The sequence below is a fragment of the Cynocephalus volans genome, chromosome 5 (genome assembly GCF_027409185.1).
Source record: "Cynocephalus volans isolate mCynVol1 chromosome 5, mCynVol1.pri, whole genome shotgun sequence".
Taxonomy (NCBI): Eukaryota; Metazoa; Chordata; class Mammalia; order Dermoptera; family Cynocephalidae; genus Cynocephalus; species Cynocephalus volans.
Genome location: NC_084464.1, coordinates 164,547,161 through 164,569,430, shown reverse-complemented (window position 1 = coordinate 164,569,430; position 22,270 = coordinate 164,547,161). Strand labels below are relative to the sequence as shown.

Genomic DNA, 22,270 nt, shown 5'->3' with positions numbered 1-22,270 from the left:
CAGTGCTAACATTCTGGGTTCTCCAGGAGATGCATTCCTCACCTGTGCTGTGACTTTGTTCAAGGCCTAGGCATGAGACTCACACAAGCTGAGTGTGGCCTTAGGGAGAAAACAAGGGCACCCCCTAGGAACCATCCAACAAGTCCAGGAAGGAGGCAGAAAGTTGTACAGCAAACAGAACACGTCTCCTACACTGTCTGCTAACTTCAACAACTGGTATATCATGTAGAAATCTAACACATTATAGAAGTAACTCTTTAACAAATGAGATTACTCCTTACCTTTGTCACTTGGCCATTCTCTGAAGATTTGTAAAGGACACTCGTCGTCATCAAGAATAATTTCTTTAGCACCTTTCTCATCACAGTGCTGGGCTCCAGGAGGAAGCATAACCTGAAAGAGAAAATAATTAACTGTGAATATACCCAAAAAGTAAATTAGCAAGTATTTAAAAGAAAAAACTTATTGTTTTTGAATGAATAAAAAAAGTCATTGTAGGAACTGGCTCGTTAGCTCAGTTGAATAGAGCATGGTGCTGATAACAGCAAGGTTCATGGTTCGATCCCTGTACCAGCCAGCTGCCAAAAACAAAAACACACACACAGAAACAACAAAAAAAGAAGTCACTGTAGCATTAAATTGATCAAGCTCTACAAACAATTCTCACCATCAAAAAAATCACTAACAAAACTGAAGGAAAATAACTTACAATAAAAAGCATAGTCAGCTGATTCGGCAGTTTTTATTTACTTGGACTCCACAGAGAACTAGTCTGAGTACTTTTATTTTTAACAAACTGTAGTGGTTAATTTCTAGTAGTTTCTTAAGGAAAGATAACTTCATTAATGCAAATTTCAATCTTTCTAGTCCATAACCCACCTTTTCACATCAAACAATTGTTTTTATAAAACAGTTTTATACAATATAAGATTTCTTAGGATAACTATCATGCAATGAAAAACCAGAATAGTTTTCTTTTTCTTACAGAAAATCTGCTTTATGACTAAATTTTATTGTTTTATTTTGGGTGGTAGGCCAGTATGGGGACCCAAACCCTTGACCTTGGTGTTATCAACACTGCGTTCTAACCAACTGAGCCAACCAGTATGATCAAATTTTACTCAGACCATTTAGATATATTACAAGGCCATTCATTCATTCATTCAACAACTGTTCTTAAGCAACTATTAAAGATATCGTGTTCACTATATTCTTTTTTTTTTTTTTTTTTTTTGGTCTTTTTCGTGACCGGCACTCAGCCAGTGAGTACACCGGCCATTCCTATATAGGATCCGAACCCGTGGCAGGAGCGTCGCTGCGCTCCCAGCACTGCACTCTCCCGAGTGCGCCACGGCTCGGCCCTGTGTTCACTATATTCTTAAAATTCATAATGTTACATTAGTTTTCATTGTATGTTTTCCCTATAGCCAAACAATTTTCTTAATTGTCTAAGAAAGCCCCAAGAAATACTGTATCAGAGAGTAAGGTAGGAGATGACAGTTGTCCAATAATCTTATGTACTCTGCTGGGCTTGTGCTCTATCTTCATTCTGATTCAGTATTAACACTAACTATAACACAACTATAGAAAATATAAGCCAAGCCATTGGCATCTGAACATTATTTTCAACGTCTTGTTGATGTAATAATGTTACCTTAATAGACCTTAATGTCACCAAATGTATCATCATGCTCATATACCAGATGGGTTAGACCCCTCTACAGAACCCTCCAATTCCTCTCTATGCTACTTCAAGTTACCTTAAAAAAAGACAGTTATCAAAACACACATTTATGCTAAATTAATCAATCTTTCTTCACAGCATTTTGTATTAAATCCAGTTTCGTAGCTTGGAACATGTACTACTTCAGAATCTGACCTTCACTCATCTCTTTAGTCTCAATCTTTGCGACGTACCTTCAGAGCCGAGCCTCGTGGTAGTGCTCAGAGTTCTCAGTGCAGACCACATATTTCATGTCCCCATACCCTTCTTGCCAGAAGAGCCCTTTCCTCATGTTTTGTGTCTAGCTAGCATATATTCATCCTTCAGTTCGAGCACAACCCTCTCCTGGAAGGCTCTGCTGACCTCCATTCTAATTTAAAGCTCCTGCTTGCACTGCTATTTCTTGGTCTTTCTGTCTCCCTTTATTAGAAGCTCTTTTAAATAACTTATTAAATAATTAATAAATAAAATAACAAATAAATGAAGAATACAAAACAACTACAGTTTATGAGATGGCAGAGAAAATAAAGAATTTCTAATTAAAGGTAAAACAATAATCAACTCTTGATTTGTATTGCCTAAGCTTGCAAAAGAAAATCGGTAAGGAAATAATAGAGAAGAAAACCAGAACTATAGGAGACCCTCAAAGAAATCATCAAATGATCTCATAAGGGACTGTCCATAAAAGCCCAAACTAGGCTTTTATAACTTCATGATGCTGATTAAGGTGTTCTTTCACTTAGTGATTTTCATGAGTAAAAATGAGCCAGAAATTATTGAAAGGACAAAACTGTTACAAAGCTCTTTATCATATACCATATCATATGCAATACTGCAGAACTGATTATTACTAGATTTATATACACTTCAATAAAAAACATTCCCTTAGCAAACACTTGAGAAACAGCAGGTATCAGGCACGATGCGAGGCATTCTTACAGTTCCTGCCCTCAGTGTTCACAACCCCAGAGGGGACATGGCTGGAAGAGGATCAGGCCTCTGTTCAGTAATGCAGACCCTATTCACACTACTGTTTCACCAATACTATTTTGACTTAGAAACTTTTACAGCAGTTATTAAGCAATTGTAAGTATAAGAAACACTTACAAAATCTGTCATATCCATGGACTTAAATATTCTATAGGTGAATTATGCCACCCGTACATACAATAATGCTTGCTATCTATTTTTTCTGAATAGAAAAGCAATCATGTCATAAATCCCAGCATCATATACAGTATGACTCTCCTCTACTTCATACTTAACTGCCAGGAGGAAAATGCACCGGAATGTCCTCTATCTCAAGTATTTTTCCTTTAGAGAGAATGACTAATTATCTTGACCTTCCAAATGATCCCCACCCCAGTATGGCAGAATTTCAGCTTGTGACACTGTTTACCTATGAACCCTACTATTTAGAAGTCCAGCATACGATTTTTTTGTTTCATTTCTGGGAGCACTTTTTTTTTTTCCTTCAAATGTATCAATACTATTTCTTACTATTTCCTACCAAACAAACTCTAAAGGAATAAAAAGGTGCATCCAATTTACAAATACCCATGTTAGAAATCTTTCCCCATTCCCACAATAAAATGAACTTTCCTCTATTTTTTCCTGATTCTGAATAACACAGGCTCATAGTAAAAAACTCAAATACAGATAAAGTACAAGGAGGAAAGAGTAAGAAAACAACTGTGAGATAACTACATCTTTGTGACCATGCTTTCCATAATCACCCTATGCGTCTATTTCATGAGGGGCTCATATCTTACTAGTGTACTATAGTTTTAAGTCTCCTTTCCTTCTCTCCTCCCCCTGCTTCGGCAGTTTATAAGCTGGCGTATATCTTTCCTATGCATTTAACTTCCTCTATGCTCATGTGTACACACATACAGCATTTTGTTGTTTGGTTTTATTTTGTTTATGGTGATTGCTTTAATAAAAACAGAGTATTGTATAAAATGTATATATCTCCAGGTCAACTAGTATAGATTTAATTCATAACCTTGCAGGACATGATAATCAGTGGTATGAGCATTCCTTAATGACAGGCTTGCAGTTTGCTTCTTGTTTATTGCTATGCACACAATACTGAAAAAAAAATCCTTATAGAAATACACTCAGGAATTTACTGGATATTTGTTTATCTTAGATATGACAACTAATACTTGTCATCATATTTCTAAACAATATTCTTTATTTTCAGCTGTGGACATTATCATCACGCTGAAGTGTGTGTTGGCACAGGATCTTCCGGACTTTCCTTCCTCATCATCCTTGGAATTCCACTCTCTTGTGCTAAATTGTCTCTTTCCTGGACTACTCCAACATTCTGCTGGAGAATGTCCTCTACTGCCTTTTTCAGAAATTCAGAAAGGATGCATGGGAGGTAAATGTCTGCTTTGCATGTTTTGAAATGTCTTTCTTCCATCCACCTAACTTGACAACTTCTGTCTCTCCATTTCTTGTTTTCTCTGGCTTGTCCTCCTTTAGTTAAATGTTAGATATTCTAAACTGATAATCTCAATTTCTAACCTTTTCTCTCTTACTTTCTTTTCATTATATATTCTGTAGCTTTCATTATCTTCCACCCATCCTATTAACATTTCCCTCCTCTATCCCTTATTTACTTATATTTTTTAATTTCCAAGAGCTCTTTCTCTGCCTGTTCCTCTTTATATCATTCTGGTCTTATTCCATGAATGTACTATCTTTTTTCTCTCTGAGTCTCTCAGTTTTTTGAAGACTTCCACCTGCTCTCTCCAGTTTCCCCCTTTTCTCTCTAGTACTTTTATTTGTTTGTATTGGTCTGTCCTCATTTTAAAGGTGCTTTTCAAATGTCTGTTGAATGCTGGCTATCCACTCATGCTTGACAGTGAGTCTCAGGGAAGCTGAATGTAAGGTCTATACATATGGGCGAAGATCACTGTTAGCAGGCTCAGAGTGAAGTTACCAGACTAGAACTTCCAAAGGCTGGTTTACATACAGATAACTTTCTTCTTTAGCCAGCAAGTGCCTTCTGAGAGGCATTCAAAAATCTTCTGGCCATCAGTATTCTGGGTATACCCTTTCACTTTGTCTTCCTATTTTCAGTAAAGACCCTTGTCACCCTCTGCTACACCTGTTACTTCCAAATCTAAGGCCTCCCAAGTTCAATACTTCATCTCCCCCCATCATTGTTACTCCAGCCTTCAGTTGGGCAGATGACATGGTATAGTTGGGATAAGGAAGGGGATCTGGTGGGGTCTACTACTTCTCATAGAAACTTTCAACCCAATTTTCTCTTTTCAGCCCAATCTCAATACTGCCTTAGAAAGGACTGAAAGCCTCTAGTTCCTGAGTGTTCCTGGGGCTGTGACACGGGCATTGGTCGGCTCTGTCCTAGTTAGAGACCACTCATCCACATCTGCAAGATTTCACTGACAACTCTCATCAGCTCTCCTCTCATTCTTTGTTCTTATGCATTTAAACAATTTTTTACTCCTTTATTGTCATTTTAATGGGAAAAAAGTATCCGTTTTCCCATCTACTTTCAGTTGAAAATTGGGATATATTCATAAACTTACAGATCTACTAGTTTTTCCAAATGAATATAACTTCTTAGCTTTTCAGCAAAAAGATAAAAAGCCAAACTCAACCACGCTCTTTTATTTAATTGTTTGTATCTCACAAAAGAGAGGCAAAAGACCTCTAAGCTGAACACTACAAGACACTGCAGAGAGAATCTGAAGAACTGAATGAAGACCTACACTCTGCTCAGATTTGAAGACTGAACACTGTTAGGATGGGAAGTCTCTTTAAGTTCACCTGCAGATGTAAACCCAGTCACAATTCCAGCAGGTTTTGTGTAGAAACCAACAAGCTGATTCTAAAATTTAAATGAAAACACAAGTAAGCTAGAATAAACAATTTTTAAAAGTAAAAACAAGAAACAAAATTGGTACTTACTCAAAGTCATTATGCTGAGTTAAAGAAGTCAAGCAAAGAGTACATACTATATGATGCTGTTTATATAAAAATTCTAGAGAATGCAACTAATCTATGGTAACAGAGAGCAGACCAGTGTTTGCCAGGGGATGGAGGATGGAGGGAGGGATGGGTCACAAACAGGAGTAAGGAAACTTTTGAGGAAGAAAATGCTCATTGTATTGATACGTCAAAACTGATGGAATTGCAGACTTTAAATATGTGTAGTTTATTGTACTTTATTCCTACATAATTTTTCGGGGGGCATTAAAACAAACAGTCACCCTCATTCAACCATCACTTGCTAAGATGAGAGAAAGAGGAACATCTTTGTTCCAATATCCACTGTCAATTGAGATCCTCAAAGAAAAATAGTAAGAATACAGACGTTAGCATATAACTGTGACTGACATAGAGATTAAGAATTTTCCACATAGTTTATTACTCAGAATAGAAAACTTGCTTGATTTTACTTAGTGTTACCAAATCAATTCTGAGGCATAAAATTTCACTGTATTTCTTGAGTACTGGTGTCAAAGATATATTCTTTAGCTCTAAGAAAGTATAGATGATGGGCCGGCCCGTGGCTCACTCGGGAGAGTGTGGTGCTAATAACACCAAGGCCCCGGGTTAGGATCCTATATAGGGATGGCTGGTTCGCTCACTGGCTGAGCGTGGTGCTGACAACACCAAGTCAAGGGTTAAGATCCCCTTACCGGTCATCTTTTAAAAAAAAAAAGAAAGTATAGATGATTATATTAAAGCAGATTTTACTACAAATAAAATTACTTACACATGCAAAGTAAGAATTAGAAGGATGTATATCAAAATGTTACTGGTGTGGTTATCCTTTGGTAGTAAAACTACAGGCAATTTTTATTTTCTTCAATTTGCCTTTCTATACTTTTCTTATTTTATAAAAAGAACGTATATTACTTTTGTAAGGTGAGGGACATAGCTGGTTTTTTATATATATTTTTAACACATGATTTCAGTTTGTCAGATTATAAATGTTACAGTGGGGAAAAAACAGACTAGGTTCAATCTGATTTGAAGAGTATCTTTCCATTTAAATGTGAAGTCCTAGCATGTGTAATATTGGTAAGAACTACTGATTTGATAAAGTTATTACCCGGGCAATGCAGTAATCCTTAGGATTTTCTTTTTCCAGACCATACTTCTCTAAAGCTTCAGCCACAGCAAAGTCTGCAGGATCTGTAGTAGACAGCAGGATTGTCTTGTAGGGAATGTTTGGTTTTAAACTATCTGCATAAATTCTCAATGTTCCACCTGAAAAAACATTTTGACATCTTTGAGCACAACTTTATTTTACACAAACAATAGAGAGAGCTAACATTTAGAATCTCTTTAGAAAAAGACACCTGAGTTCCAGTTGCAGTAAGTGCAAACATGAAATTTGCATAACTCTATTTTCATTTCCTGTTAGATGACGTACATTAGGAATAACTGATCAGTCTCGTGACACTTTGCTACAGTGAAAAAGCCATAAGTCTGCACGAAAGATTTAGCTTAGTTTCTCATTTTTTTCTGTTTTCTTTGCTGATTCCTCTTACAATGGCTTTCCCTTAAGTTTCTGTATTCCCTGTATAATTTCCACTGAGCAAATGTCATCCATACCCAGTGATACTGCTCCCAACCACACAGATCACTCCCAAATCTTTATCTACATCTGACACTGCTGAGCAGTGCTCACACTGAGTCACTGAATTTACGTGTCATATGACACATGTTAAATGAAACCTATGTTCCACCCCAAAGAATTCTTTCGTTCCACAGTACATCAACACCCACCCAATTAAAAACAGGCTGTCATCCTGAACACCTACCCTCCTCAGTAAAATCCAGCTCATTACCAGTTCCTGATAATTCTACCTCTTAAACATTTCTTCAGTCCTTTCTCTCTTTACGTCAATGACTGAGATCAGAGGCCCTTTACTCCTTATACAGGCAATACAGTACTTTAAATAGGCATGCCTGCTTCTAACTGCAATTTCATCAAATCCATTTTCTACCCTGCTTCCAGAGTAACCTGTCCAGATCTGAAGACCACGCTAAACTGAAAGCTTCCTAAACTGCCAGCTCAATACTCTTCAGCAACTTATTATCAAAGCATATCAAATTTTTCCATCAAAGTATGCAATGGCCATGGAAAATAGATATGGGCTAAGTGACATGCAAAAGGCTTCCTATTTTATCTTAAAAATACACATATATGTTGCATTCCAGTCCACATTAAAACATACTTCATTATAAAAATATTTTATTAAGTTACTTATAAAAATTGATACTCTAAGGGCCGGTACTCGGTTGGTTAGAGTGTGGTATTGATAACACCAAGGTCAAGGGTTCAGATCCCCTTGCTGGCCAGCCACCAAAAATAAACAAAAATAAAAATTGGTACTCTAAGCAAGCTAGTTATCTTTATCATGATTCACATACTCCTGGCCCATACTTGAATATTCCTCAAGGGAATCATGAATTCATCTTCAGAAATTCATCTCAGTAAAAATGTCAAACTCCTTCCCACGGCACACAAAGTGCCTTCAGGACTGGCATGTGGTTAGCACATGTCGGTATTTCTGAGCATTCCTCTAGTCCTTTTTAAAATTTTTACTACCTTTTTTATATTCTCTCCCTCCTATTTTCTTTTCCCTTCCTTTATTTTTTCCCTTTAGGGGGTGCGTGTATGCATATATTTATAAATTTCAAATCCTTGACAGAACAAGATTCTATAAAGAATCACGTGGGTCTCAAAAGTAATCTATTAGAACATTTATGGAAACAAGAAGTCCCTCACTCTCCTGGTTTCACCAACACTACAATTCCTGTGAAATACGTAACTAAAACTCAGTTACAAGGAGCTAAGGTCAAAATCAGCACACAATGCTAGGGTGGCACGGGAGCTTCAGGAGCAGCTTCCCTCACAGCTAGCGTCCATCTGGAACGCTACACTGAAACGTCATAAAGTCCTGTGTATGCTCAGGGGGAATGGAGTGCTCAGCAATTTCTGTAATGGAAACAGAATCAAGTCACCATGTAGCGTGATGTGGAAGTCTTATTTGGATCCCAACTTAAATAAATTATCTGAGGCAATCTGGAAAATTTAAACAATGACTACGTAAATTCCTGATGTTAAGTAATTACTGTCAATTCTTTTATATGTAATGATGGTACTTTTTTTTGTTGTTTTTTTTTTTTAAGAACCTATCCTTCAGGAAAATATACCAAATATTTATAGATTAAAATAATAAGAAGTTTGAGATTTGTTCCAAAATAATAATTTGAAAATGGGAGCAATGTATGTTGTAGTAGAGAAGAAACACAACTTGTTAATTATGAAGACCTGGTGATAGGTACCTGAGTGTTCATTATACCTTTCTCTCATATATGTTAAAGTTCATTATATCTTTCTATCTTATATATTTGGAATTTTCCAGAATTTTTTTTAAAAAAAAGAAAAGAGTCGTATGGAGGAAAAATATGTAACTAAACATATCTCTATGTGAATAAACACTTCACCATAAGGCAAAACTGATTTTGTACTGGGCATACAGTACATGTTTATTTAAGAGTCTATATTACCCATTGCTTTAGTTAAGGAAGGCCTCATGCATATCTAAAAAGTGTAATTAAATAATATTCTTAACAAGAAATATAAGAGAGATGAACAATTCAATGTCTGCACCTGAATCAGGCCGCCCATCGGAGCTCCGAAACTCCTGCATTCTCTTTTCCAGTTTTTGTTGCCTCCGTCGTTTCATAACCACCTCGGGATTAGAAATTGTGCGAGTAAAGCTGGTTTCAGGCATGTCTTTGTAAACCTCAGCAGCCAGTCGAGAATTCTCACTGTAAGAGAAAAAAGCACCAACAACATTTAAAAGATTTTTTAATATTAGAAACAGATATTCTGTAATCATACAAAAATCAAAATCACAGATGTTATTTGGCTACATCTGTACCCTAATAGGTCTGTTGTGTACTATTTACCATGTACTAATTACTATGTGATAAGGGATATACAGTTTTTCTCAATACAAACTAATATACTAAACTAAGCAGAAATCAATAACAAACTATTTTATAGTGACTTTGTATAACTTAATTGCTGTGTACTCATTAATGAAGCTAAAAGAAAAACATAGATTACACATTTCAGTAATTCCCACCAGTGTTATTCTAAAACAGACCAAATATTATTAAATATTAATATTAAATTAATATTAAATGTTATAAATGATATTATATCACAACTTTCCAAACACAAGAAATATAGGGTTGAATATACATTCATATAGAAAAATCTATCTTAAAATTATAGCAAATCTTGAAGATCCCAAATTAAACAGCATGATTTTTTAACACCTAAAAGATTTACCAACATTCACCTTCTTGAGATTAAATTTTCAAAAGGAAATTGCTCCAACTGTTTCTGTGAAGAAGTCAACTGTATAGAATGATGTGCCAAAAAATGAATATTAAAGTAAGACAGAAAAACTGGTATACTCGACTAAATTTTGATAAATATACTTTAAAGATATAATTTTTAACCATGAAAAAATTTTAATAAAAAAGTCAAGCTTTTAGTCAATCAAGTTGAATTTAACTCATTTTAAGTAGCTAATTTTCTAAATCACATATCACCCCATAAACTAAATTGATAAACAGAACAAGCCATAAAGCATAAGTTTTAAACTCTCCTTTTCTCTGATATTTTTCATATATGAGTAATATATCCATGAAAGATTTTTCCCCTGTCTAACTACATTTTAAAAAGCCTTATTATGTAATACTATACTCAAGTGACTACACAGGCTTCATTGCCTAATAGATTAATATCTAAACTCATTTGGATACCATCCAAAATGGGCTCAGGTTCCACTCTAAACATTATTCACTGACAAATGTTTCATATCCTCAACACATACAGAACACTTAGAATCAATTAAAAAACAACAACAAAAGCTTAAAGAGGCTACCGCAACAGAAGAATACATATAGTTAAGAACATGTGGAAAGATATTACATTATTAATAATAAAAAAAACTTAATTTATGAAAGATATTATAAGCTATATTGTATGTTTACAGCTGTAATGCCCAAGACCTGTGAGGGTGTAAGGAAAAGAGAGCTCTTGGGGGCTGCACAGGAGTAAGAGGCAGTGTGACAATGGGTTCGGAACACATTAAAGCATCCAAACACAGTCTGATAACCATTCTTCTAGAATACATGCTAAGGAAATAATCAGGTGAGTTTCCAAAGTTATAGAACAAGGATATTAATGGAGCAATATTTACAGTACCAAAACAACTATAAACAACCTACAAGTACACTAAAAAGGAACCAGTTATATAAATTATGGAAGAACTATATGCTAGAATACCACACAGTCATTTTTAAATGTTTCTGTGAAATATATATATCTTAGTGAAAAAATATCAAGTGAAAAGTTCTAGTTCAAAAGACTGTGATATTTTTGTTTAAAACCTCTCTACGTAAGCATATGAAGTGTATGCACTTAAGCAAACTAGATTATGGTTCTCTTTGGGTTCATGTGACGACAGGTGAGGTCTTTACCCTTTTTGGCAAATCTACATATTATGACTTTCTAAAATGAATGTATATTACTTCAGCAACAGAAAAGTAATATACAGAATACCATGTTGTCAATACCAAGGCAACAGCAAGCTGCCTAAGAGCAAGCAAATGATAAGTAAATGAACTAACTAAACAACTGAAAACTGTCAAGGGTGATCTAGGAACTAGAAACTCCACAAAAGGGGGAAAATCCAGTTTCTCCTCATGTCTCGTTTCTGTTAAAATGAAAACACAATGATTTCTCTTATTCCCTCAGCTCTGAGGTCAGAAGCTTATGTACCTTTAGACAGGGAAAGTACATCCACAATGGCGTGGGAGTGACAGAATAAGGAATGGGGGATGGGGCTGGAAGAAACCAGATGGTGCATTTGAACCTTAAAAGGGAGATACTGCTTTTCTCCCTGGCCTTGCCAACCTGTGACCAGGAGTTAAGTGTATCTGAGGTAGTATATAAGAAACTACTGCTGCCTCTGGAACCAAAACCACAGAAATGAGAGAAAAGGACAAGCTGAAGATAAAGAGATCATTGGCATCAGTGGTCTACTCAGAAAAGACAATTAATATTGACCAGTTTGCTTAGTTAAAACTAACAAGACTGTGGCTGCAGAGATTCTTCCCCAGAACAGCGACAGGTGCTGGCAACATGAACCTTGCTTAGGTAAAAGTCCCTCCAGTCTTCTTAAACACAGAAGAACCAGAAGTATATATACCCAATACATTTCTTGACTGATATTCATCCTTCTCATAATCATTCTGGTTTAACAAAACTTAACAAGTTTGCTGTGTTAAAAACATCTGGTTTGGAGCACAAAGTAAAAGGAATATTTCCAAAATTAACTTACATGTCATCCCCTTGGAAAGGTCTATCATCTTTATCAGACGCCTGCCTCAATGCCTCTTTTTCTCTCTTTTTTTTTTCCTTCTTTTCTTTCTTTGACAGAGTTCTCTTGAAGTTCTGAATAACACCTTCTTTTTCCTGCTTTTCAGGTCCATTACTCTGAGTCTTCTGGAAAAAGTAACATTATCACCATGTTGGCTACTACAATGAATTGCATAAAGTTACCAAAGACTTAGCTAACCCCAGACAAAAACAAAGCTGCTGCACCGGGAAAGGCCTGGGGTGATGGAGATGCTCTTCACCTGGACGGGATGAGAGCTACATGAGTGTACTCACCAAAACTAACTGAACTGTGCACCCAAGATCTGTGCATTTCACCATATATGTTTACTTCAATTTAAAACTAGCAAGCAAGCATGCTAAAAACCAAAGCCAGTAAAAAAAAATACTGGAATGGGAATCATGAAATCTAATTTGCAAAAAAATAAAACGCTAAATAATTTACATAAAGTAACACGTATAGAAGGAATAATGAAAATATAAAAATAAAGAATTTAAATCATTGTCTACTTTATAACTGTTTTTCTTTAATTTCAGAAGAAATGTTAAGAGTAGCCATAATAAACTGGCTTTTATGAAGCAAAGTTATAAGTAATGTGTTTGTGTAAAAATTTCTAACTTCTTTTCCATATATTGTTTGCTTATTCTTAATTTATATTTTAACCTACAAACATGGCCTACTAGCTGATAACAGAGACACATTATTTTTTATGTATAATCTAATAGGTAAATAAGAGCACAGTAAAAAGTCAAGAATTTATTTTATATATACATATATATAAATGGACTCTTCAATATGAACACTGACATCACATAAAATGAAAATTTCCTAATACTAAAAGTGAATATAGACTTTTCCAGTCTATTGAGGAAAAAAAATTAAAGATTTTTCCTTAAAATATTCTTAACCCTTGCATCTGCTACCACTTGTTAATACTGAATTCTTGTGTGAGATGCCAGTTGATTGAGCATAAAATTATACAGTTATTTTCAAGTTACATCAATATCCCATAGTATTCCACAAAAGAGTAGGCACAGAAATTCCAGATATCCTACTACCTAGAAAGTTTTAGAATCATTCTATTACATCATCTAAAGAAATCCAAGAAAATTTACTGATTCCTAACTTTGCATATATAATATGAAGTTTTTAAATATGCTTTATTAAGTTGCATCTAAAAGCTCACATATAAATAGGTTACCAAAGCTTTATTTTCCCTTTTGATTCTTAAGACAAGTTTAATTTTATAATTTAGAAAAAAATTGGGGCTGAGCCCGTGGCGCACTCGGGAGAGTGCGGCACTGGGAGCGCAGCGACGCTCCCACCGCGGGTTCGGATCCTATATAGGAGTGGCCGGTGCACTCACTGGCTGAGTACCGGTCACGAAAAAGACAAAAAAAAAAAAAAGACAGAAAAAAATTGGAGCCAACTACTTGATCATTAAATCCCTCAGTATCAAAAGCTTATATAACTCTTCTTTGAAAAAGTAAGAAGGAATATCTGGGACTGATAGATGAATGCAGGATAAAGCAGAAAGAAAAGGATTACTCTTAAATTATTTTCTAGGATGAAGGTAAAAGAGTTTAGGAAGAGAAGCAAAAGACAGAAGGAACTCCTATAACAAAACATCATTCTCCTGTTTCAGTCAGACCTGGCCCTGGACCAAAATCAGCATGAGATACCGAGGATGCCTACCTTAGGAGGAATGGTGTCATTCTCGTTCTTAAGAACAAATCTGCCCTCCCGATCATCTTTGTTCCAATTCAACTGTACAACTAGAGGTTTCTCATCTATATCCAATCTTCTTTCTTCTTCAAAACATGAAATGAAAAAAAGAATAAGTTGTGGTTATTTAATGGCACTAATACAGTATTTTGAGATATGTTTAATTTTAAAGACATAAAGTACTTTATAATCTTCAGTTCCTACTGACAGATTAAAATGTACTGATAAAAATGTTAAATCAGACTTTTAACTAATTTAGTATTTTCTTGCTGCTTTATGTGTATTACCCTGTATGTAGTACCAGACACTGACCAGGGGCAATTGCCTCATTTGGATCTAATCGGGAAAATGAAATATACATGAACTAGAAAAATAAGTACACATGGTTTTGCTATTTCTGTAAATCAAATTATCTCATATGCAACTGGCATATAAGGGAATAAAATAATGTCAGTACAACATAGAAGTTCCACTGATTCATATGAGATGTTCTCATCACATTAATGTCATACCCTACACCAAGAAGGGGCAGCAAGCCACCATCAGTCTAAGAAGTGATTATTGCATTATTCTTCCTATCTCTGTGTATCAGATCATCTCCAAAATTTGCCACCTTCAATCCTCACATTCCCTTTCCCCATGAAGCTACCATCAATTTTTCTTTTTTATGGTGACATGCAATGTTTGGTGTATTCTTTCTTTCTTTATAAGAAACCTACCAAATCTCTCAGGCACACTCATCAGGAACATGGTACCCTACTGAGCAACTCCCCAGGAGCCCCGTACAGCCTGACCACCTACTAGAGGCCTACAGTTGGCGGGAGACTGAAGAGAGAAGAAGGCACTAGAGGATGGACGTGCTCCTAATAGCTGAGACGCCCATTCCCAGAGGGGAGATGACTAAGGGAACAGGAGCAGCAGCTGGCTATGTCTTGGAGGCTATAAGCCACACACACCAGTCAGGCTATATTCCCCAGGAATCCTTCCCTTGAAGAAATCCTTCCCTGTGATCTACTTTTAACTTTTGTTAAGTCATTGTTACAAATTTAAACAGGTTTTGAGTGACCTACCCAAGTCTTTCCTTCTCTTAAAGTCTGTACCTTTTAGTGTATGATTTGGCAGAATGTAAGATTTTTCAGGAATGTGTATTTCAGAAACATCTGTACAGGGTTGCTTCATAACCTAAATAGCAATAACACAAGACCTAGCACTTTCAGGATTGAGTAAAAACACAAAATTCAACATAAAATGAAAATATATAGTGACAAACTGACCACTTATATAATCGATTCTTTATCCAAATATCCCTCTCCACTATCCAACCCTACCCAGTGCACAATGTACTTGTTGGTCACAGTTACACCATTATCAGAATGCACGTGATGGTGCATGCACCATGCAAATTAGCTGCAAAGTGAAATTATAAATCTTGCAGAGTCAAGATTGCATAATGTTAAGGAAAGTTACATAAAAAACTGCACCACATGCAAACTCCGCCAGTGACAGATGAGAATAAGGCAGTTAGACTAAATAATAACCAGAGACAACTGACAAGGATGATGATAACGCAGGCCCTTGGTAGGAGAAAGTTCTGATTCTCCGAGGATTAGGAGTTCTAAGGGATATCGTTCAAGTTCTGAGCTATAAGCTCTTCACAACCATGATCCAACAGTCACTCACGAAGTCAAGAAAAAGAGCCCAGGGTTAAGTCTTTCTTCATGTGAATTAGCCCATGCTTGAAACTGCAACTCTGTTAAATAAGATAGACTTCATTTTTGAAACTAAGGTCTCTAACAAACTTTTATGGTCACTATTTACCGTAAAATTTGATCCCAGTTTTAAGTAGGTTTATTTTAAGGAGAATTTTATGATACCAAGTATCTTTGGATAGCAGCACTCTGCTATACATAATAATGTACTACAATAAAACACTATGTGAGGCAGAGAAAGACCACAAAAAGAACAGATGATCAGGCCAGGACTTGAGGGAAAGGATGGGTGTAGACTGTTCCAGAGAACTGTCAGAAAGAGAAGCAGAAGGAAAAGCATAATCAGGGCATAAGGTGCAGCCTGATACAGAGGGTGAGGACTACCTACTGTGATAAAGCACTTTCAATGATGGGCCCAAAATTTAATTTTTAAATGAGCAATAGTTCCCCCGCTCCCAGCAAAGGATGACATCATAATGATTATGATGATGACAGTGACACTACTACTACTAATAGTGTTGACAAAGATTATCCAGATAATTATATACAGAGTATGCTAAAATGAGGCTAGTAAAAATAAGATGCAGTGAGACCAGCTAAAGAATGACTGTGGCAAAAAACGGAAGAGTTAACAGGAAGAACTTGTAGAGGCTTTTAGTAAATATTATATATAAACAGTAATGCTAATTATCAGAATACAGGAATAACAAATTTTAAATCATTATTTTATCAACTGAAAATATAAAAAATGAAAATCAGAGTAACAAATTAGGGACAGAATCAGTAAATTTGAACTCTTGCCACAAACCAAAATTACCACGTTGTTCTTGTTGCAAAATTTATAATAGATCAAAGTCTTTCATATAGTATGACTTTTAGAGAACTAACATTAACAATTAAGCTTAAATCACAGAAGTAAAAGAGAACCAAGAACAAGACATCACTGCAATGGCGCGTGTGGCCGCCACTGAGTGTGCCCAGTCAGGGTGCTTGAGTCCTGCCACATCTTCACACACTGAAGGACCTTCTGCCTCAGAGGTTTCACACATTTTTTTTTAAGTAGCATAACCCTTTTTATGTTTCCAGGTGAACTCATATGAGGACACTCACTATGTGAAAAGGATGGAAGTAGAGTTTCCCTGGAGACTGAAGCAAGGGCTGGGCCCTGGGCTGAGACTGCTGGGCTGTGGTATGCAAAGGTGCTGAGACTATCACCCTGCACTGAGCAGTGTTACACTGTCAAGGGAAACAAGGCACATCTCCCAGACAGACACCAAATGAACTCCTGGCTCCAGTGAGCTCCTAATCCACAGCCGACCATGCAGCATTCCTTCTATCAGCATCACATCTGTACAAAGTTGGGCTTTCCACAGTGCTGAAATAAACGAGCACTGTCTGAAAATCAATGTGGACAAGAAAAGAGGGCTCCAAGAGTCTGAGGAGCTTGGCAGGGCCCGAGAGGCATGCCCATCCCACCAGGGAGTAGTTGTCGTTAGGAATGAACAGAAAATTTTAGTTTTCCTTTCATTTTTTTGTGTACTATTTTTTCACTTACCAAATTGTGAGTTGTTAATTTGTCTGAATCTACTTAAGAGAATTAACTGCTACGTATTTCTTCCGACCTACTTGTGCCATTTAAAAAATTACTATGGCACGAAGGCTCCATGACCCGAAAAAGACTAAGAACCTACATGCCAGAGCCTTCCTCATATCTGAGGCAGGGGTTAAAAAAACCACTGCTCTAAGCACAAAGGCATGAAAGGTATCTGAGAGGTGGGGAAGACACCATTTACTTTTTCTTTAATAATCTTTATTTTGTTTTGATCCCTTAAAAATATTCTACTTTTTAATTAAAAACAAATCTAGTAAAGACAATGTAAAGGAATGAAAGTTCAAAAAAAATCAAAAGCATTCAATTTTTAGATCTCGCATTCCAATCTTACATATTATTCCAAAGACTTCATTCACTTGGTGGTATTCAACTAACCAAATGTACAGATAGAAAAAGGGCTGGAAGTGAGAGATATTTTCTTCTTCTTTGTAACCTATTTACAATGATTCTAAGGTAAAGGAAAAACTCAACCTCAGAAAAATCTAAAATTAAGAACATCATCTATTGTCAAAGTTATTATTATGGATATTATTTATGCAGGTGATATCTTCGTAATCTTAAAAAAGTAGTAAGCAAACACAGTCTGCCTTACATACTACTGAGGAGAAAAAGTGTAGTCACACCTAGAGATGCCACACCTTACAAACATTTTAGTTTAATTCCAAATGTACAAAGAAAGCTGTGTTTTTAAAGTAAAGAAAAATAAACTATGTTCAAAAAAGATTTGTGGATGGAACTTAAGAGGTACTGAAACTGGGTTGGTGCTATATGTAATCCTTTATTTGCTGCACTGTGATCTGTATTTTTTTCTAAGTTATTCAACATTTCCAAAGCACCCATAAAAACTTTATGAATTTCTACATTCTTTTTAAGTCCAATGTAAGTTGTCATTTGATATAGCTATATGAGATATTTTCAGAAAATTCTAATGGTAAAAAAGGAGAAATTTATAAATACATAAGTTTTCCTCACGATGTCCTAATTATTCCCAAAGAATAACGAAAATGTGCTGGTTCAGGATGCAAAAACATTATACCAAGATTGATAATACATACCCATATACTATTTAACTGCATAAAAACTAATTATAATATTATAATATATACACAAGAGTTACATAAGATATTTCTCCAAAAGCAGGTAGCATACTACATCATCACTGTATATGACACCTAGATATGTTGAATAATTTTAATTATGAAACATCATGCTACTTACTTATCTTTGCAGAAATAAGCACATATAAAAATTAATATATTCATTCTACCTTCCAACAAATATACAGGCCAGGAACTTATGAGAGTTTTGCCAATCTGTCAACCACTCTCCCAGCTCCTCCACAAACAGAAAAAGGGAGATGAGCAGTAAGACAGTGCCCCTGGACAAGCTGCCTACCCACAGGGCAGGATGTGCCACCAGCAAACCCTATCTGCATGCACTAACCTCCACTGACATGCACTTCATAGAGTGAATACTTGGGAGAGGACAGCATTCGCATATCAGGTCGGAATTTCTCTGCAAGAGTTTCAATCACATCTTGAGTGGTGGCAGTACTAGAGACCCGAATACATTTTGTTGCAAAGTTACCAGCAGCTTTATCTTGAAAATAAAATCTCATCACTCCATGGAACTCCAAATCCTAAAAGAAAACAAAATGATACAATTTTGGAAAAACAACACTCAAGAGATTCACTCTTTATAACAATAATAAATGAAAAAGGCTATTCATTACTTTTTAAAAATGTTTATTTGTCATAAACATCTGAGACAAACTAAAAGGCGGGTTTTTTTGTCTTCAAGTTTCATTATGTGACTTTGGACAAGCTACTTACAGTTTCTCTTTGCCTCACTGGCCTCTTATATAAAATAATGGCTGTAGAGGAACTGATGTTAATACACCCTAACATGCATTATTTGGTTGTGTTTTTATAATGATGCAGTTAAGTAGATACTATTATTAAACCCCATTTCAAGACTGGTCATCGAAACTCATAAAGTTTGGGTACCCTGCTCAAGCAGGTAGCTGGCAGATCCAGAATTAAAACCCAGATCCACTGGACTCCAAAAAGCCCATGCCTACACTGTCCCTGAGGTCCCATCCAGTTCTGAGATTCTAAAGCTAAATGAACAAACAGACTCTTAAGAAAAGGGGAGGGGTGGGGACTTCAGCCCCCAATCTTACCACAAATAGGAATAAGTGAAAACTCTTAACTTTTGCAGAATATCATTGTAACTAATTTTCAATATGAACTACTCAAACTGAATGAATGCAATTTAGATTTGTCTCAAAACCTTACTTCTAGAGAAAAGCACACTGGAATTCCAACCAAAGATAATCCCTCCACATATTTCCCCACAGTAAGGCAGGCTGAAGCCCTTGCACTGTGGATGCCCTTTCCCATCAATGCCTTGAACACAGAAAAAAAGCACAACTCCCAACAAAATTCCATAAACTATTTCTAACTCCTAGGTCACTTTCACTGCCTCTAGCAAGATTAAAGATTCAGTTGCTCTACTGGATTCATCCTCGGTTCTTCTTTCTCTCATCCTCCACATCTAATCCATTAAAAAACACCCAGAATCCAATGAAAATCTTGTTTAGAGAAAGTCAGATCACATCATTCCTTATCTTCACACCATTCAATTCGCCCGACCTCTTGGAAGTCAAAGCTCCTCCCAATTTAAGCCCTTCCTTATTCTTCCCCCACCCATCAGCCTTTTCTTTACCGATTATGATCAACTAAAGGAGCATTTATTTGAAGAAAAATCAGGGAAATGGGATATGAGAATGGAACTGAAAACTAAGAAAACAAGACAATAAGGCACACCTCCAGCCCTGCAGCTTTACTGTGTTTGCCCAGACTACGTCCAACCAGGCTGCGTGCCTTTCCCACTCCCCACTGCACCAGGAAAAAAAAAAAAAAAAAAGAAACAAATGAGTATCTATGTTCAAAACAACAATGAACCACAAATTCTGAGGTTAGGTAGGGCAATGGTTATGGGAGTGAGACCCGAGAAAGCTTAATGAGTTAGCAAAATGGGAGTTATATTAAAAGTCCTGCTCTGGTCTCTCAGAAATTATACCCACTGCTTCTTTGTCTGGTCTGGGTCAAGTAACAAGCAAAGCTAAACTGACGTCCTTTTAAAATGTCTCCATCTGTTAGTCTGACAACCCTTAAAGCTTTATAACTAAGAATGCATGTGAAAGGTGCTCCTAAACTATAAACTTATAAATGAGTATTTGTTATTATTAATACCAGCTAATGCTCACTTTGGGCCAGGCACTGTGTCCCCAGCTCTCCATCACCCCACTCCTTCCTGCTTCAGCTGGCCCCATCCCTCTTGAATCATTCAAGCACCTTCCCTTTCAAGTTCCACTCTCCCTGTCGACTACTTCTTCCATGGGCTCCTAAGACAGCACCTTAGAAAACAAAAATTACTATATAAATTTAGTTATATAAATTTAAGTTTTTATTATGAGAGCCACATTTTTATCCTATGATTTTGATACTTTCATCACTACCACCCTGAAAACACCTTTGTATTACATGGAACAGTCTAAAATATTAATTGGCAAAACTACCCTGGCTCCTCCAAAGGCTCACTTTTATAGAAGTAGTTAAACCAAAAAAAGCAAATTAACCTCCATGTTTCATGGTACTCATTTTGCTAACAAGGTAGTTTTTCATCTTTTGTAATGAGAATAAAACAGGTTTGATGCACCTAAGGATCCCCCCAAATATGAAAGCACCTGTTTCTTTGAGAACTGTCAACAAATTAATTCCAAACTACCAAATATTAAAGAACCAAAAGAAAAACAGAAGCATCATCTGTGGCAGGCAAGGGTGGGAGAAAATGACCATTAAAATCAGCAAGAACACAAAGGAAAGACTCAAGAACGAATTGATAAAAGCAAACATGGAAAGGAGGAGAAAACTACTTAATCATCCTCATGAAGATTCCCTACATATAGATTTCCACCCTTTACAGTAAAAAAAAAAAAGGAAAAAGAAAAAAAAAACCAGCATATATAAAATCTCCATTACTAATGTGGTTCAGCTACTTACCTTACATAAAATGTTAAGAGATAAAAGGAAAAAAAGAATAAACCCATTAGTGTTGTCACCAAGCAACAGCATTCCTGTCTACAGAAAAGTAATAGTTCATGTTTTAAAGAAACAATTCTCTAGGTTCTGTCAAGCCTAAATAGAGTAGCCTATAAAAACTACCTTAGATTTTATCTCATTTGCACTACATAAGTGTTAATAACTAACTATTATTTCGGTTTTCGCATCCCACAGGAATAACTGAGTAATATCTATTACCAGAATATTCCCGTAAAAATTTACTTATTTATATTTTGCAGCTGGCCAGTAGCAGGATCCGAACCCTTTACCTTGGAGTTACAAGACAGCACTCTAACCAACTGAGCTAACTGGCCAGACCTCATAATCATTTAATAGGTTAACAATCTCTTCAATTATTCAGCCAATCATAAGAATCTTATCAAACCTGAGAAGACTGAAAAAATCAAGTTCCTGAATCTAACAATTGGGTATGTAGTGATCAAACTAATAAACAATAATAATTATTGAAATTAACATACATTAAGGGCTTAGTAACACGCCAGGTACAAAGAGTTTTGCATTCAATTCCCCAAATGAAGAGTCACGTATTATTATCATCACCACTAAACAAAAGAAGAAAAAAAAGAAAAGGAGGCCCAAAGAGGTTAAGAACAGGGCCACAATCACACAGCCTGCCAGGAAGCAGGGCTGAGGGGCAGCCAGCGTTAGTTGCCCAGACCAAAACTTCACATCTCTATGCTCTGCTGCCCTCCTTCCACACTTTGTCATCTAAAGGGAGTCTGATACTAATTATTTTTCTTTGCCCTCACAAGTACAAGAGGAGTTACAGAAGAAATGAAGGGATGAATGGATGAATGAGAGAAAGAAATCTGAGGCTCAAAGGTTAGTGACTTGTGACCATCACTACCTAGACCTCCAAAAATATGAATTCA

At 36.1% G+C, this 22,270-nt stretch overlaps 1 protein-coding gene across 14 annotated transcripts in view; it reads right to left on the bottom strand.

Moving 5' to 3' along the window:
• The window catches only part of AFDN (afadin, adherens junction formation factor), a 132,520-nt gene that overhangs the window by 76,241 nt on the left and 34,009 nt on the right, over positions 1–22,270 (bottom strand). For 7 of the 14 annotated variants that reach the window (XM_063096396.1, XM_063096385.1, XM_063096388.1 and 4 more), the window contains exons 2-7: positions 18,694–18,889; positions 13,900–14,015; positions 12,148–12,311; positions 9,396–9,556; positions 6,822–6,979; positions 282–393 (exon numbers count right to left, since the gene is read on the bottom strand). In XM_063096396.1, coding sequence (XP_062952466.1) covers positions 282–393; positions 6,822–6,979; positions 9,396–9,556; positions 12,148–12,311; positions 13,900–14,015; positions 18,694–18,889 — 907 coding nt within the window. The remainder of the gene's footprint in view (positions 1–281; positions 394–6,821; positions 6,980–9,395; positions 9,557–12,147; positions 12,312–13,899; positions 14,016–18,693; positions 18,890–22,270) is intronic. The other 7 variants (XM_063096386.1, XM_063096392.1, XM_063096397.1 and 4 more) reach the window with 3 other exon arrangements.